An 18,045-nucleotide genomic window follows, 5' to 3' on the forward strand; every position below is an offset into this window, starting at 1 on the left:
AGCTGGTACTACATCAGAGGTATCACATGCATTTTAGATTGATTGATGATGTTTTCAGCTGACAAATGCTTATGAGATGTAGTACTTTTGTAAAGAATACAACATTTATAATTAAACAATAGTTCTGCATAATAAAAGCAGATATGAATTCAAATTTATGAATTTATGAAAAGGTTTCTTTGAGGCAGGTTCAATTGTTCTGTATTCAAGCCTGGCCTAGAACTTTCAATCCTTTTGGCTCAGCCTCTCAAATGCTTGGGATATCAGGTATATATCACATGTTGAAAATTTCTTCTCATTGAATCTATGTGAGCTTTGTGTATCTTAAAACAGAAGTTTTGCTGATAACCAGTGACATCACTTAGTTAGGGTTACTATTGCTGTGAAGAAACATCATAACCATGGAAACACTTATAAAGAAATACAATTGGGGCTGGCTTATACATTTAGAGGTTTAGTCCATTTTCATCATGGTGAAAATCATAGCACATGCAGTAGACATTATGCTGGAGAAGGAGCCAAGCATAGCACATCCAGGTAGATAGGATGCTGGAGAAGGGGCCAAGCATAGCACATCCAGGTAGATAGGATGCTGGAGAAGGAGCCAAGCATAGCACATCCGATAGGATGCTGGAGAAGGGGCCAAGCATAGCACATCCGATAGGATGCTGGAGAAGGGGCCAAGCATAGCACATCCAGGTAGATAGGATGCTGGAGAAGGGGCCAAGCATAGCACATCCAGATAGATAGGATGCTAGAGAAGGGGCCAAGAGTTCTACAATTGGACACATAGGCACCAGGAGAGAGAGAGTGTGGCACTGGACCTGGCCTGAGCTTCTGAAACCTCAAAGTCTACCCTGAATGGCACACTTCTCCAGTTAGGCCACACCTACTCCTAGAAGACCATACCTCCTACTAATTTAAAGGATGCTACTATGAACCTATGTGGGCCATTTTTGCTCAAACTTCCACAATCTCATTAAATAAAAGTTGCATAAAGGTTGAGAACATGTACTGGTAAATGACCTCAAAAGAAGTCTGAACTTGACTTAGGAGAGTCTGTGTAGGTTCCACACAGGAAGAGAAAGGTGAGTAATATAATCACACAGACAGATATAAGTATCACCCTGTATATCCAGACTCTTATACTCTTTAAAAAGCCAAATATCTAGAATAAAAATATTTATAAATCTATTATTAAAATAATGTACATTAAGAGAAACTATTGTTTTATTGATTGTCTAGAGTACTATGTGGGTCCAAGAGCCCGCATGTTTTCAGTATTGGCACAAGTAACAAATAACATGTTTACTTCTTACATTTTTTTGATCTCAGGCTTCTGTAAAGTCTAGGGATTGTGTTTCTAGTGTCCATGAAAGAAGTTGAGTAATTGATCTCCCTTGAAGTGCCACAAGGAGAGCAGCATTTTAGTGACAAAGAGGGCTGGTGCACAGATCACAGACAGGCCATTTCTCACCTTATTCAACCCTGGCTTTCCAAGGTTTCCTTGCTTTTAGGCCCCATGTGGATTTTGCACAGCATCTGAGAAGCACTCATTGACCCAATAACTTCATCTGTGGAACCATGGTTAGTGATGTATCAAGGTAAAGATGGTCTACACCCAAAGTCAAGTGGCACTAAGTAATGAGTCACCAAGCTCCATAACACAGCTCTACTTTTATTTTGAAGTTACAGTTGATATCACATCAACTTCCTCAATTTCAGATCAAGAACCTATGGAGGCAAACAAGTTCTCTTCTTCCTTCTCATTCCCTTGTTCCTCTTCTCCCTCCTCCCCCTTTTCTTCTTCCTTCTCTTCTTTTTCTTATTTTCTATTGTTATGGGTTGAATATCTGTCCATTTAAAGTTCACAGGTTGACATTTTAACACCTAATGTGATTTAAAATTGGGCCCTTTAGAAGGGGACTACAGTTGGTTCAGAATGACATGGATCCTCACAATAGGGTCAGTGCTATTATAGGAAGGAAATGCACTATGAGGGCCCTGCACAGAACCTGCAAACCTAACACATAGGTCTTCAACAGAAGACTATCAACACCTTGACCTTGGGCTACTAGCCCCAGAGTTGGGAGAATTGAGCCTGTGATGCTGTGTCACAGTAATCAACACTGGTGTAAACAACTAGTACGCATCGATCATGAAGCACAGCACATAGGGCAGAGTAGTCTACAAGTGTTATTTAATAGTGGATAAGGAAGTTTAAAGAATCACAGTCACTAGCTAAAAAAATCACTTTTCCTGCTAAATAATGAGCTCCCCTATTATAAGATTAAAGAGCTGATGCTACGAGACCGAGTGTTCTTCAGTGACAAGGCTTTAGCAAATGAAAGGAAATGAACAACTTTGCAGTTGCCAAAGATGTACATCTGAACATACCTCCACTTTGTAGGAGAAAATGAAGCATTCTACTTTCCTACTTTCCACAGGGCCACTAGGTGGGTGTGCTGGTTAAATTTGTCACACTGATGCTTGAAAGGGGAAGATGGCTAAAAATACAGCCTTGCCAGCTGTCTTCGCCATGGAGCTAGATCCATCACAAATTCCGGAATTGCTCCACTTAAGCTTACTAGAGCGACAGCTGGTTCAGAACAGTCAAACCATTAGACTCAGCTAGGGTTGTTAAATGTCAAACAGTACACTTGAACTTTTCCTCAATTACACAAAAATAAATCTACCCACGTGGGAGCTTACTGCCGTGTCAGGGATACTGAATAAGAGGGCCAGGCTTTGTCTGAAACAACAGCTATGACATACTTCCATTGGGGTATGTTATATTAATAGGGGAAAACCTCAAGTAAAATGTAGACATTTGATATGTGGATTTAATCTAAGCTGAACGAAACTGTATTAATGGTTTTTCTTGCTCTATTTAAAAATAAATAAACAACTCTAAGTATTTGGATTTAACTGAAATCCATAATACTCATAGACCAATTGGCCAGGAAGATATATACTGTAAAGTAAGATAATTCATTAAAAGTTTCTGGAATTATAATTCATTTATGTTGTTCAAATGTCTTATAATATCTGGAATGACTGTTGTTTTCATTTATTAGCACTCCTGATATTTTTTTGCATTAGTTACTTTTCTACAGCTGTGACAAAACACCATGAACAAGGCAACTAATAGAAGGCAAGGTTTGTTCAGGCTTATGGATTTAGAGGCATGAGAGTCCATCAACATCACATGGCAAAGTCAAGCATAGCAGGAGCCAGACAATGATGGCAGCAGTAGCAACAGCAGCAGCTGGGAACTCATATTTCCAAAGGTAAACAGGAAAAGTACCAAGCAGAGACAACAAACTTGAAATGGCAATAGTCTTTTGAAATCTCAATGACTTCCCCCAGTGACATAAGTCCTTAAGCAAGGACACAGCTCCTAAGCCTTCCCCAAAGAGACCCACCAAAGACCAAGTATTCAAGTGCTCAGACTATGGGGGACATCTCATTCAAACTACCACACAAAGTAACCAGCATCTTTACACACACACATACACACACACAAACACACACACACACACACACACACACACACACACACACACACACATATATACAATGTGCCTGCTTATCTCCAGCCACCCATAAAAGTTTTCCTGCTGCCAAGACAACTTAGCACTCTTGCCTTAAATATAAGAAATATAAGTTCCTGACCTGTAATTTATAATGAGGTATTATACACTCAAATTATAGTACTGTGTACTTAAAATGCTTATTTGATCATTGGCAATGTGTATGTGTGCTATTTATTGTCCTTAAGATCTGAGGAAACATGATGCTAGATGTGTCTTCTTAAAATGTAAGCATCTATGTCATTAAGAACTTCTGGTGGTGAATAACAGTCGTATCAGAACAATACATTTAATAATATGGCACATTGGATTCTAATATTACTTAATTTCCCATGAGCATATTTAAGACATTTTCAATTCTTACCACAACTTCAAAACAAATATTTGGACTGTGCTTGTTTGCTGCTCAACTAATTAGTAACTTGGCAGCACAGCAATGAAATAAATGTCTTGCTTTTAAATATATTTTTCATTCTTTAAATATATATTGATGTTTATTAATGTAAATGTAACTTTTCAATTAATTAACTTTTTCACTATTGTTTATGAGTTTGAGTCTTATGTATTCCTGATTGGCCTCAACTTCTCTATGTAGAAAAGGAAGATTTTAGAATCCTGGTCCCTCTTAGCTCTAGCTCTGAAGGTTAGGATCACATCGCAGCCAGCTTATTTACATTTCTAAACAATAAGTTAGATCTGTAAGTAATCAAAGTAGGAACCTCAGACTCTGCTCCCTATAAAGACACCATCAGGACAGACATGCCCAGAGGCCCATGGTCCAAGTGTTTATAGATCCCATCTAGTTAACAACCAAGATTACCCACCACACTTGGAGAGCCCCAAGAACCGGTAAACCTTTGGTAAATAAGGTTTCAACTACCCTATGTCTCTTGTGCAGTAGTAGAAGGCTCAGAGCAGTTCCTACATTTTTAAACCCAAACACATTTGCATGTTGAAATAATTAAGTGACATTGCATTTAAAATGGAATATCAGAAACAAAATCTTACCAAACTGGGTTCTTTGTTGTCTTTTGAAGCATTTACCATAATTGAACATTATCATCTGATAATTAGTTTATATAAAAACAAACTGACAATCAATGCCATTCACTGGGTTCTATAGATTTTAAAAGAAAGGAGATGTTGTGGAATATAGCTGAGTGTCCATGTTTTCTTCTTTTCTTTCAGCCTGCAGTAAACTATCATTCTTTACCCCAGGAACCTGTTGTATGGCTTCAGGATGCCCAGCAAATTCAGTCGCCATCAAGAAGTTCAGAGGCCTAAAGGTGATGTAAGCAGGGACCATGACTATCTTACCAGTCTACCTATGGGGGTTAAATAACAGGAGCTAGTAATGATAATGAAGTGTATACATAACAAGTCATGGAGGTGAGTGCCTACAGAGTGACCAAGGAGAAGGAAGGTGAGGCTAGCATCTCCCAGCAATGGTGAAAGAAGGCATGGAGTGTGTTCTGTAAGGCCGTTCCAGGAGAAAATGGTCAAGCAAAAGTTAGTGTCTAATGAGTCACATGAACACTAGCAGCTGCTTGTCTTCAGCCACCTCCTCATATGGGTAACTCCCAAGGCTAGAGCAGAGAGGACTGGAGATTTTATACTAGAGTTAATGATTCCTGTAAGCAGTAGTCAGGAACCAGCTACAAAGTACATAAAGGACTCTGTCTGGGTGGCAGGTGACTGTCCACAGACATCTCACAAGAGGACTCAGTTTCATAAAATCCACTTGACCCTGTTCTCAAATGTTCTGAGATCTGGGATTCCAAAAAACTAGCATGGAAAAATGTGGAAAATTCCATTCTCTGTTCAGAAGGGCAAATGTGGAACTGAATTAGATGGTACTTTTGCATTGAACTTCATTTTTTTTTTAATTGTCAAAGATCACAGGTAGGAACAAATCTTTAACTAGTCATCTGTCCTTTGGACAGCATGTAACATACACAGAGAGAGAGAGAGAGGGAGAAAGAGAGGGGGGAGGGAGAGAGGGAAAGGGAGAGGGGGAGGGAGAGGGGGAGGGAGAGGAAGAAGGAGAGGGAGAGAGTTAGTTTAGTTTCAGGAGCCTGTGATTATCTGGTAGATCTCACACTTTCAGAAGCTTCTATGAAATTTTTGAGGATAAGAGAAAAAAGCTAGAATTTACATCACTTAGAAGATGTAAAGTTCCTCAATGCAGTTAGGATGTAATGGGGGAGGTGTAATGGTTGACTAATATTCAGGAAATCATTTCTGGTAGAGACAGAGGGATCCTAAAGCAGATTGAAATGATTACAAAGAGCTCAATCTCTGAGAGGTTAGATGGGCAGTTTATCACACTCATCAGTGTGATATGATGTTTATTGACAGCACCTCTCAGGAGGGATGTAGAACTCATTATAGGGAACACAGAGAACTGTCTAATGTACTGGTATACAGTGAGGGTCTTGCCCAAGCTCAGTTCATTAATGATGTCTGGGAGCTTATGAGTATTACAAATAAAAGATCATTATTGAAGTACATTTGTAATTTATACACACATACATACACACACATATATATGTATATATATATATATTTATAATGGTTACTATAATTAGGAAGTTAATCCATATTGTCAATTTGTCAATATTCAGTTATGATACTATACTGCTGAAGGGCTTATTACGTTTTACTTCAAAAGAGCTAAGGTCTTTGCAGAATTTTAATGCTTCCCTGGGAGTATTCACTTTACTTTTTTGACCTTGAACAATTTAAACTCTTACAACTCCCATGCACAGTTAAAAGAAAAAAAAAAGCAATTCTAATACCTAAATCACAAAAAACCCTTGACTGAGAGAAATTTAGAAACCCCATCCATTTGAACTATAGGAATTTGAAAATGAAGGCATCCCTTGTGTTTTTAACAAGAAACTGAAGTATAAAACCACAACTTTCCTGAACCCACTGCAACCCTGAGGTACCTGGGTGGCCTCAATTCTAATTGATATACCCTGCCAATAGGACAGCAGGCACAGATGCTGCCTGCTGCAGAACCCTGGAGCGGTAGACCCTGACAAAACAGAGTGACTGTATCTAAGCAAATAGCCAAGGCTGGGCCCAAGTCTCTGTAGGCTCAGAGACCAAGACAGGAGGTATGCCCTCCCCACCAGAGACTCTCTTTGCATCATTTTGCAGAACGGCAGGGGCGAAGTATCTTCTGGCTTCCTGGATCTTCACTCTTAGAGACTCAAGTGCTCCGAGATGCTCTATACCCCTGTTTCCTAAGTTACATACACACAGATGTTCTGGGTCATGACTGTTACCTTGCATTTTTGGAACAGCATGTATCCTGCCTTTAAAGTCTAGTGGTTTGGGTTATTAAATTATGCAGTGTTCCTTTGGATTGAGGCCTAGCCTTCATTCACACGAGGAGTCGGGAGTTCTCTCTGGATACAAGTACACAACACGCCCCTTGGTTGAGGTTTCAGTATCAACAGACTTCTTGGTGCTCTTCACCTGAGACTTGGGCTCGTGTGTGGAAAGAGTACTGTTAAAATAGGAATATCTGTGCAGTGGCATTTGGGGCTCCTGGCCTCAGGGTCTCAGTAAAGAGTACTCCTGGTGAAACCTTTGCTGTGCCTCTGTACTTCTGATCATCACTGTGGATTTTCGCTTTGTGTTTCCACTTTAAAAATCACAGCACTGAGGACTGACACTCAGGCAGATTCTGCATGACATATGCTCCAACAGCTGCTTTCTTCTTGTAACTTTATGGGTACACATTTTACTAAGAACATTAATTTAGAGACTCTTACAGAGATTTGGAAATATACATTTTATAGTACATGACTAAATATCTCAATGTATTAAAATATTAGGGGTTGTTGGCAACTTAAGTTCAAAATGTTTAGAGAGATAAGGCTAATTCTACAAATACTTTATAATACCTCTTTTCAAACAGGCATATAAAATCAGAGCAAATGGCTGAATTTATTTTAATACACAAATGGTGTGAGCTAGAGAACTAGTATCAGCCACAAAAACAACAATGTGGGATACTCCAAGGCCAAATGTAGCATCATATTTGGTAAAATACAAAGTACGCTAATTAATTGTGGTTTTGGATTCTCACATAAGGCTTCGGGTTCCTGAAGAAGTTTCATTCCAATGGGAGATGGAAGGAAATTGGTCTCTTTTTTAGAGACTCATACTAAGAATATCCTGGGATGGAGACAATTATGCTAATAGTGCTACAGTACATGTACAAAGTAGATAATTATCCCCAATAATCACAGACTAATTATGTTACCACTATCTCCTTCCCTAAAAGGAGAAAGGAAAGCCAGAAACTGTAAGAACGCCTCAAGAGCTAAGAACAATGATCAGTTCCAACAGGGCAAAAATACTAATGAACTGGTTAACGTGGTTTTGAGTGAAAGCTTCATTTGCTATTTGCAGAATCTTCATAGGATGTATCAAAGTAGCAGAATTTTCCAGAAGTATTCTACATAAATAACATTTGCAGGATCATTTTACACTGTCACTAGAGTGGTCCTATTCACATAAACTGGGACACACTTGCATGCAAATGCTTGTAATAAGTGGGAAGGCTTAAGTAGAGTGTGAACGGGGCCTGTGGTTGGTCACTGCTGATGAATATTTATCATCAGCTGGAATGTGGCCTTTTGAAAACACATGCATTACACTCCAGCAAACTGTTTATCTCAATTTTAAAAATCACTTATTGAATCTAACCCACGTATTTGCTCACTTGCAACTGCTTATTAGAGGAGATAATGCCAACATCAAGCCATTTCAGAGCCTGAAAGCACGTCCCGAATAAACCCTGCTTTCCCTGGAAATTCATACTTCACTTTACAAGGTTTATGCGGATTATCCAACACTGCAGCAGGGGTTGTGAATTTGACCTTTGTTTTCCCATTTATCAGACTATTAATGCAGCGTCACATCCATTTTTATAAAGGTTGACCTCTCATTTGTGATGTTTTTTTGCAATTAAAATAAATAACACACAAACACAGGCTCAGAAATGTCAGCTCTCAGTAAGGTCTTCTTTGAGAGTTCACAGGAAAGCCCCATGGGATTATCTAGTGATATGACCATCGTCTGTTTGGGGATGCTAATGTATCTGTTGTCACACATGACTTCAGTCATGTTACACACCGCTAGCCTGTGTTTCCTAACGCAAATAGCCTAAAGGCACAGTCAGTTCATTTAATCATTCCAGATACTAATTTCTGGATTGCTTCAGCACTCTGTTGTTTATAGAAAATACCCTTCATGGAGCCTATGTTTAGTACATCTTGGATGGAGCTTTAGAGGAGCACTCTTTCAGTATTTAATGCAAGCTGGGTTTGCTCCTTTAAAGATGTTCCTATTCTCCAACAGACGCAGACGTTGATCTTACTTTTGTATTCCAGGTGAAAGCCAGCAGCAGCGACGCTGATGTCCGACTGGAAGTGCAGGCAGAGCTGGTTGGAGGTGCTATTCAGCAGTGCAGGCACTGTGGTACCTACAGAGGAAAGAGTTACAGCCTTAACACAAAGGAGGCAGACATGACCGGTGTTCGATACAGAAGATCATATCCTAGGCTTCCAAGTACCTAGAGCTTGTCTGATCATCTCTGTTTAATTTGATTGGTGAAACCACGTCAGCTTATCCAGCTGTCCCATTTTTGCAAGACAGCTTAGTGGGTCTTTGGAGCTATAGCCACTTCCTGCAGAGTGCACCCAGTCCCCTGACCTACACTCTGACCTAGATTAATGACAGCAATCACTCCATCTCTATGCATTTATTTTACACACCTCCAGGCTAGATAAATCCCATATGTTATGTTGTTTAGTAAAATCACGATCAACTTCAGAGAACATAAGTGCTGAATTCTATAGCACCGGGAAGAATTCTTATTCTTCCCAGAATTACCCTAAGGTAGGGAAGAGTCTTAAGCTATGGAGCTCTTGCCTCTCAGCCCCACATGTGCTCTCCCCCTACCCCGTTCTTTAGTACTATGAAGTTAAGTAATTCTAAACAACTAATACATTCCTTATAGATGGCACTCTTAACTCCTTGTCCTGAATTTAGCCTATGCACCAAAGTGTCCTTCTTATTATGAGATCCTCTACTGTAGTTTTATTTCTTGCACAAGTCAAGTCAGAAAGTTCCCTGTACTTCTTACTGGTCTGTCTTCATCCCCTTTCACACTGGGACCCAGCCCAGCATCACTGTTTTTACAAGCTGAGGGTTTGGAAGACAAAGGCTAACAGGAGATTTGTACAACATCTGCTGGTCCTAGACTAGGCCATCCCATGTGATAAGGCTAGGAATGACATCAATGGATGACATAGTTGGTATGTGGGAAATACCTAAGTATAGAGTAAAACCTTTTTGCTGATCTTGGGTTGTCCTCTATAATCTTTCACTTGCTTTCAAGAAATTCATCAAAAATTTGAACATTTTATCTAATAATGTTGGTTCATTGCCCAAGCAGGACCAAACTATTTAAAACATTCTAGAAGGTAAACAGAAAAAAAGAGGCAAAACAAGGGGACCCCATATCCATTGTGTGTGTGTTTGTGTGTGTGTGTGTGTGTGTGTGTGTGTGTAGACTTTAGGAAGTTAGCTTGCCACTTTGAGATCTGTTCTTCAATCATTTCATTTTCCCCCTAGATGCCACAGACAATACAATTCAGGAAGAGAGCAATCTTTAAGATAAAGCACTAGTATAAAATCCACAAATGATCACTAAGTATGTGTGTTGAAAAGACTTTTATAGAATTCTTGTACTTTAAACCCTTTGATGCTTGACTCTGAGTTTAAAGAGTGCAGTTTTAAGACTCTGAGTTTTAAAAAATAGATGGATAGACAGACAGATGATGAAGCTAAACAGATGGATAGATGAGAATGATTTAACACTGAGTGGTCCTGGGAAAATTTTCTGTAGGTGTGTCCTCTCTGGGTAGCACCTTTTTCTGGTCCAGCTTCAGTAAGGGAAAGTGTTGCTCATAAGGTATCAAGCAGGGTACCCCAAAGCCTCAGAAAGGGACAGAGTTAGTGGAGAGTCATGGAGGAGAAGGATGTTCACTGCTTTGCTTATTGTTCAATCTCAGAGTGTTTCTAAAACACATACACACACAGTACATTGACTAGAAGGATGCACAATGACTTATGTTGTAAAATACCATGTTTGTCATCTTTGATCTTGCATATTCATCATGTGGCTGGCACATGAAGAGAAATGACATTAACTGTGGATGTAATAACCTCAACACATTTTCATCCCATGGTCCAGATTACATGGTTTGCATTGATCTGACATTGGGGGAATTCACAGTGTCTGTTTCCACTTTTTGCTCTGCTTAAGTAACTACTGATCCTACAACAAAACTCTCTTCTTTGCTCTCGCTGTTCTATTTGTGTTTCTATTACTGTGCTGAAATACCCTGCCAAAAATACAACAGGCCAGGAGTAGTTTATTGGACTTATATTTCCAGTTCATCATTTTGGCAAATTTCACATAGGAATTCTATATATCATGTCCACAGGAAAGACATGAGAGGAAAAACAAATGACCTACCACCCCCAAAATTAAAAAAAAAAACCACAAGAATCTTTGCTTGGTTCTGATTCCTCTACTCTATACAGGCTTTCTCTTTTGGGAACCATGAGAGACCTGAGATAAACATCCTGCCCCAGCTGACTGAGAACCTTGGGATAAACATCCTGCTCTCTGACTACTCCAGCTTGCCTTGAGATAAACATCCTGCTTGGCCCTGAGATAAGAAACATTCAGTGTACTATAACTTCTGAGGACTTCGCCCCACCCACGAATCCTCCCCCCCCCCCATCTTAGCCCCAGAAGATCTTGTAAACTTCCTTCTCCCTCCTCCCTCTCCCCCTCCCCTCCAAGATTTTTGCTTTAAATATGCTCTGCTCAACCAAGTAAATGGCTCTTGACAAGCAATGCTTCCTTGAGTCCTGTCGTCTCTCTCGCACATTCTTTATTCCCAGGTTGTGACCCTCCTCGCTCCCCCGAATAACTTGGCCTGCAGGTAAGTTGGCCTGGTCATTTCTCTACTATAGAGGAAATGGCTTGGCTTGAGAAATGGTGCTGTCCTCCTCAATTAACAAACCTGGACAATGTCCAATAGACATGCCCATAGGCCAACCTGACCCAGAGAGTTCATTAAGAATCTTTCAGGTGATTCTGGGTTGTATCAAGTTGGCAGTTGAAACTAACCAACACAGCACCACAGGTCTCCTATCCACAAGGGAGAATCCATGACTTCTTATCTGCTACTGAAACCACCAGGCTACCAGTGTTGACAGTGACACATATTTTTTGTTTTCAAATTCAAACATAAGAATTTACTTTGGAGAACCTGGTTGTCCTGTCATCCATTTTATGTAAGCTACCTGTGAGTTCCCAGCTTATCGATGAGCACATAAGAATCTTTCAACTGTACAGCAGTTGAAACCCACTTCTAGTCCAGACTCCAGGATGAGTTAACTCCATCATTTCATGCCACCTTCATAAACTTGAAGGTATTCTAATTCCATAAAATGAAGAACATGGTAAGGCTTTCACTCAGATGAGCTAATGGGTTATGTATATGACATTGGTTTGTAAATTCACAGTTTTTTTTCATATAAAGGATTATACTTCTTGGTATGCCAACCATGAAATCTAGCAGCTGCTTATCATATGCAAGGGGGTTATAGATGGTGAGTCTATTATCATCAGGCCACCTCAGGATAAAGAGGCTGCCCTGCATCTTCCGCACTCTGAAAATGACTTTATGTCTTCCCAGGATAGTTTAATGGCAGGGGCTTATTACTACCATGCAAAATATAACTGAGTGATTTCTTAAAATGTTGCCATGGGCAGAATATTTCTGATCACATTGTTTTACGGTGACCCAGATAGGATGACATATAACAAAGGAAGCTGCAAAATTTTATTATTGTCCCTGCAGAGTCTACTCTCAGTATACTGATATTTGCTTTCCTTTAATTCCAACTGTCAGATACAAGTCTGCATGAATTCTGCTCTATTTTACTCATTTATAATTTATAACCTGCCTGCTTCTAAAAGTGATTTTTTCAATGGCTTACTAAAAAAGATCTATATACATATTCCTACCCAAGCAGAAATGAAAAACCAAAGCACTGAATTTATTAAAGGTGTCAATCATTTTGTTTTGAAATATGTATTTCTTATGACACCCAGTTCATATTTATTTTTATTCACCAATTAAAATATTTTAGAATCTGCTTTATAAATACTTTTAAGTATCACAGGAACAAAGTCCTTAAGTATTGATGGTTCTCTAAAAAAAAAAAATCCAAGCTTCAGTCTCCTACAGTATTTTTCTCCACATAATTTAGATTTTTTTATTGAGAATCTCATGTGTGTCTACAATGATGGAGGATCATACCCAATTCAAAAACTATTCTTTTAAAAGAACTGAAGTGATTACTAGCAGAATAGAAATCTGCTGTAAAAAAGGTCTAATGTATCGATTGTCATTCTAGACATAAGACATAGTCTTATTTCTCTGTGTCCACAATGCCTATACATGTGGATATCATAGCAGTTCCAGTGCATATGATCCCTAAAGACACTGCAGGCCTAGTGACTAATCCACAGAGATGCTCCGAGTCAGGCTAACATGGAAGCCGCAACACAATCTGAACCGTAGACTTCATCTGAGTCTCAGCCCTGTGCTAGCATGGGATAAGAGCAAAGCTCAGAAGTGATTATCACTGAGAGCATTGTGGCTGCGCCCCAAGTTCTTCATCCTTGTTCTCGGTCTCTTTTTGTCCTGAAATTTTAGAAAAATAAAAGAAAGCAGTCCAGGTTTCCTGGAATACCTTTGGACTATCATACAACTGCTCACTATTCAGGCTATGTAATTGGGGCAAGCATAGTCATGTGACGTTGTGCTCCTCCTGGGAAGGCTTGATTGTTGGCTGTTCTCTGTGGCAGGTGGGCACTGGTGGCACAAGCCTGTGAAAGCTGGTGACAAGTGCCTTAGCTGACTGTGCATCAATATGGGGAGAATACATACAGAAGTGCACTGGCTATGTCTTAGTTAGCCAAGTTTTGATTTGGTTTTCTGAGAACAGGATCTCAGCTCGTGCATTCACATCCTCATCCTAGTTAAGGCTCTAGCACTCTGGAAGGAGGTTTGGCATGAGCTCCACTCTGCTGCTTTGCTATCTTGCAGTGAGTATATGTTTGTGGGGAGACATGGAGACATGAGTGCCCAGTCTCACTTACCCACACTTTGTCTACCAGCTCAGCATATGACACTCCAGTCACAATCTGTTTTGTTGTTATTATTATGAGATGATGATAATGATGATGATGATGATGATACCAAAAAGGCCCTTTGCATTCATCACCCTTCTCCACGTATCAGGATCTATGGTATAAGGAACTATTCATTCACTTAATTAAAAGTGTGAAGTTCAGACATTGATTTCACAAGCATTGTATACAAAATGATTAATTGCATGTTGTATATGTATGTATACTACATACAATACATTATATACATATCACATACATACATTCCATGTAACATGCATTCTGTGTATAGTCCTACCATCCTAGCCTTGGAGTCAATAATCCTCCTAGAAATGCCCTTCCTCTAAGGCTGTCATTCTACATCTTCCTAATGCTACGATACTTTAGTATACCTCCTTGTGTTGTAGTGTCCTCAGCCATAAAATTATTTTCATTGCTACTTCATAATTGAGATTTTGCTACTGTTATGAATTTTAATGTAAAAATTTGATTTGCGACCCCTGTGAAAGGGTTCGTTGACCTTCCAAAAGAGTTGTAACGCACCAGGTGCCTCTGGCCTTCAACCTTTCAGTGATGTAGCTATGTTCTCAAAAGTGGGGAAGACGTCCTTTTACCCTCAATGCATTTGTGAACTCAGTTCTTAACCTTGGACATGTACTGAGTATTCTTTAGTCCTCAACCTTACAACTGCCACCATACTCAATGGCTTTCTTAACTGGACTTTAATGGTGTCAAACCCCTACCCCAACCTCCACATAAAACAAAGAAAACCAAATGAAAACAAAAAAACCCCAATGAACCAATCAAACAAATAAAACCAAACCACAACAACAGCAAACTACCCTGAAAACACCTAGGAGAAGAGAAATTGACCAAGTATGAAATTTCAAAATTCACTGTACCCTTGGGAAAAAGAACTCCAGCATGGAGATTTTGCTGCTCTCAGCAACCCTCAGTATTCCCAGCACCACATTTCTGACCAAGTACCGAGACACTGCCAGAGTAAAAGCCCTGTCTTTGGGGTTTGATCACAGACGACAGAGCCCATGCGAATACCTCAGGTTTCTGACTGCCTGTGTAGAGACATCACTAGCCTGTGCTACTGCCTGCCTAACTGTTTTCTCTATTAGACATGAGGGCTCATACACTATATGTAGGTAGAGAGACAGAGGGAAAATTGTTAATACAAACTCAAGATGATTTAACCAGAAAATTTCAAGAGCAAAATAGGGTAAGCCTGAGATATCTCACCTCAATCAGAAGATGAGAAGAAAGACAGACAGGGCCTAGCTAGTCTATTCTAGAACTACAAACCCAGAAGAGTTGGTGCCTCAGTTTTATTGATGTGACTTCCACATGGTCACTCTGCTCGTCAGATGCCCAGTTCCTCCAAAGTGAGAGCCTGATCCATCCATCACAAGGGGTTCCTTTGCCTTTGGGAGCTAGTGAGTAAATCAATTGTTGTGGGTCTAAACACAGCTGCATGGGAGTGGCACTAAGGGCAACTCCATCCCTTGAGTACTATATCACACACAGTTGTTCACATGGGGCACATGTTTCAGAGCATTCTTGATTACTATTTGTTTTATTACTATTCATGTGAGTTGAAGATTCATATTTACATAGTTATGGGCCCGAGATATCCCAGTTTGGTAGACAAACATTAGTCCATGCATCCAGGATGTATAGGTGGCAATGGTGATTCTCTGCTGTCATGGGGCTGCTGCATAGTTATTTATACTTTGCAAATGCCTTAGAAAATATTCACTCACACTTGTGGCAAGCATCTCCAAGGTATCTTAAAATACAGCCTTTCCTGTAAGTCAACTCTGTATAATGTTCTGTCCAGAGTAGCCCCCCATAGAGACATAGGATTTAGTGAGAAAAAAATCTGTAATGTAATATAAAGGCATTGTATTTAAATGAACATAGATTTTTTATTAATCTGACTTCCTTAATTGCTTAGATAACTTATTACATAAAGCAAGCTTGTGTTGTTTCACAGGGGTCCTATCACATTATTTCAATTAGATTGGCATCTTCCAGAATCTATTTTTTTAATTTGGTAGTGTGTTTGAGACTTGTTTATAGTTTCCTTTAGTGTGCACACATGTCTGTATCCACACCAGGTGTTTTCCAGGTGCCTTCTTTTATCGCGTCCCACTGTATTTTTGAGTCACAGCCTGTCACTGAACCTGGAGCTTACGGATTCATCTCCATTGGCTACCAATGAACTCTGGATATCCTGTAAGCACCTTTCCAGAACTGGGATTATAGACAGGATTGTAGGCAGAAGTGACAGTTGTTTCTCATGTGGATTCTAAACTAGACATTGAACCTGGGTCCTTAAGTTTGTGTAGTAAGAACTTTGCTAATGGGGCCATTTCCCAACCCAATATTTACTTTTGTTTAATATTCATTGTTGAATATGTTTGCAAATTTTCATTTTCTACTAATTAACTGGAAAGCAACAAGCTGCATCTTGCTGCAATGAGCTACAAATGGCCCAGTTATTTTTACAAGAGGGATTTCCTGATGCAAACCTAGAAACCTGCTTTGTTGTTAAAATCCCTATTTACATTTTAGAAAAGAATATAAGCTGAGTGTCAGCTAGTACCTCAGGGGTACTTCATGTTTACATAACTACTTCATCCTCCTGTCTCAAAGCAAACACTTCAGCCATTGTGATCAACATCAATTCTACTGTTTAAAAAGAAAAATTGCAAGACACACACTGGTGTCTTTTCTCAGTATTTTATTGTCTCAATATTTTTTATTCCTTGTCTATCTGACAATTTTGAAAGAGAAAAGTCGTAGGTTAAGTTCTGGTCAGAGGTTTGGTAGACAGTAGTGCCGTGTATCCAGGCTACCTCCAAGCCCTGGGCATCTTCCAGTTCACAGGAATACTCTGGTTACTCACGGGAAAGTCTATGGACCATCCAGTTTAAGGTAAATACAGTTAGGATTATGCCATGGCTACTCTGGAAAACCACACTGGGAACATCAGGCAAGTGGCTTAAGGTCAGGGCTTAACCCATGAGGTACCAGCCCCATGTCTAATGGTCTGAGATAAAAAGGATAAAAGATTAGGTTCTGTTCTGCAGCCAATAATGTAGCCAATCATCAGTATGTAATAAAACATTCTAAAAATCTGGACTCTACAGCTCAGATAAATTAAGTGTCACAATTGGAACACCCATCAGTGTGCCTAGAAGGTAACACACTTTGAGAAATAAAATCCCAATGCCTGGGATTCCCCTCACACACAGTGTCTCCATTTGGCTGGCCCTCTTCCCTGTTTTTATTCAACAAAAGTAAAATTATACATGTGTATTTCCTGAGGACTGAGTACTATTCCAGAGGTTCATCAGCACTGGAGCCCTTAATTTGGAGCTCATTTTCAATATCATAGATGCTTACAACTCTTAGCTTCTCACTGGTATCTGGTGGAGTCTCACTGGTATCTGGTGGAGTCTCACTGGTATCTGGTGGAGTCTGTGGAGAACCAGCTCTGCCTCCAACCTGAGAAGTCCCTCCAACTCCAGGCAGTGAGCATCGGAACTGCACCATTTGGTAACTAAAACAAACATTCTTTTCAATTACATTTTATGTTTCCTTTATGTAGATGGGGATTTTTTTGTGTGTGCTATGTGCATGCCCAGTGCTTGTGGATGCCAGAAGAAGGCACTGTATCCCCTGGAATTGGAGTTAAAGATTTTTAATAGTTGTGAGTCAAGATTCAAACCTGCTGATGCACCTGTTAAGCCCAATGACAAATACTTTTAAGGGTATTTTTTCCTGATTTGACTTAAAAAGCAAAACCAAAAGCACCTCTGTATAATGTGCACAGGGAACAGGACTGGTTTCTTTCCTTGGTATCACTGAGTGAAGCAGAAGTGGAGGTAGGAACTTGGTTCTCACTGTGGAAGCATGCCCCCAGCCCCAGGCGTGGCTACATTCCACTAATCTCCATCTTCTTTTCCACGCCCCCCAGCAGTACCCTCCCATCCCTCAGCCCCAGAAGACCCGCTCTGTCCCATCACTGCTAGATAAACAGATATCATAGAATCAAATTGAATTTGGCATTCTACGTGTAGGTTTTAAATTACGGGCTTATTGTTCTTAATGGCAGAGGATTTCTATTAAAGTTTC

The 18,045-nt window shown here is 39.8% G+C and overlaps 1 protein-coding gene across 6 annotated transcripts in view; it reads right to left on the reverse strand.

Annotated features, from left to right (window-relative positions):
* The window catches only part of Csmd1 (CUB and Sushi multiple domains 1), a 1,620,113-nt gene that overhangs the window by 145,954 nt on the left and 1,456,114 nt on the right, over positions 1–18,045 (reverse strand). For all 6 annotated transcript variants that reach the window (XM_031339198.1, XM_031339200.1, XM_031339199.1 and 3 more), the window contains one exon: positions 8,992–9,096. In XM_031339198.1, coding sequence (XP_031195058.1) covers positions 8,992–9,096 — 105 coding nt within the window. The remainder of the gene's footprint in view (positions 1–8,991; positions 9,097–18,045) is intronic.

This window comes from Mastomys coucha, unplaced genomic scaffold, assembly GCF_008632895.1.
Source record: "Mastomys coucha isolate ucsf_1 unplaced genomic scaffold, UCSF_Mcou_1 pScaffold22, whole genome shotgun sequence".
Classification (NCBI taxonomy): domain Eukaryota; kingdom Metazoa; phylum Chordata; class Mammalia; order Rodentia; family Muridae; genus Mastomys; species Mastomys coucha.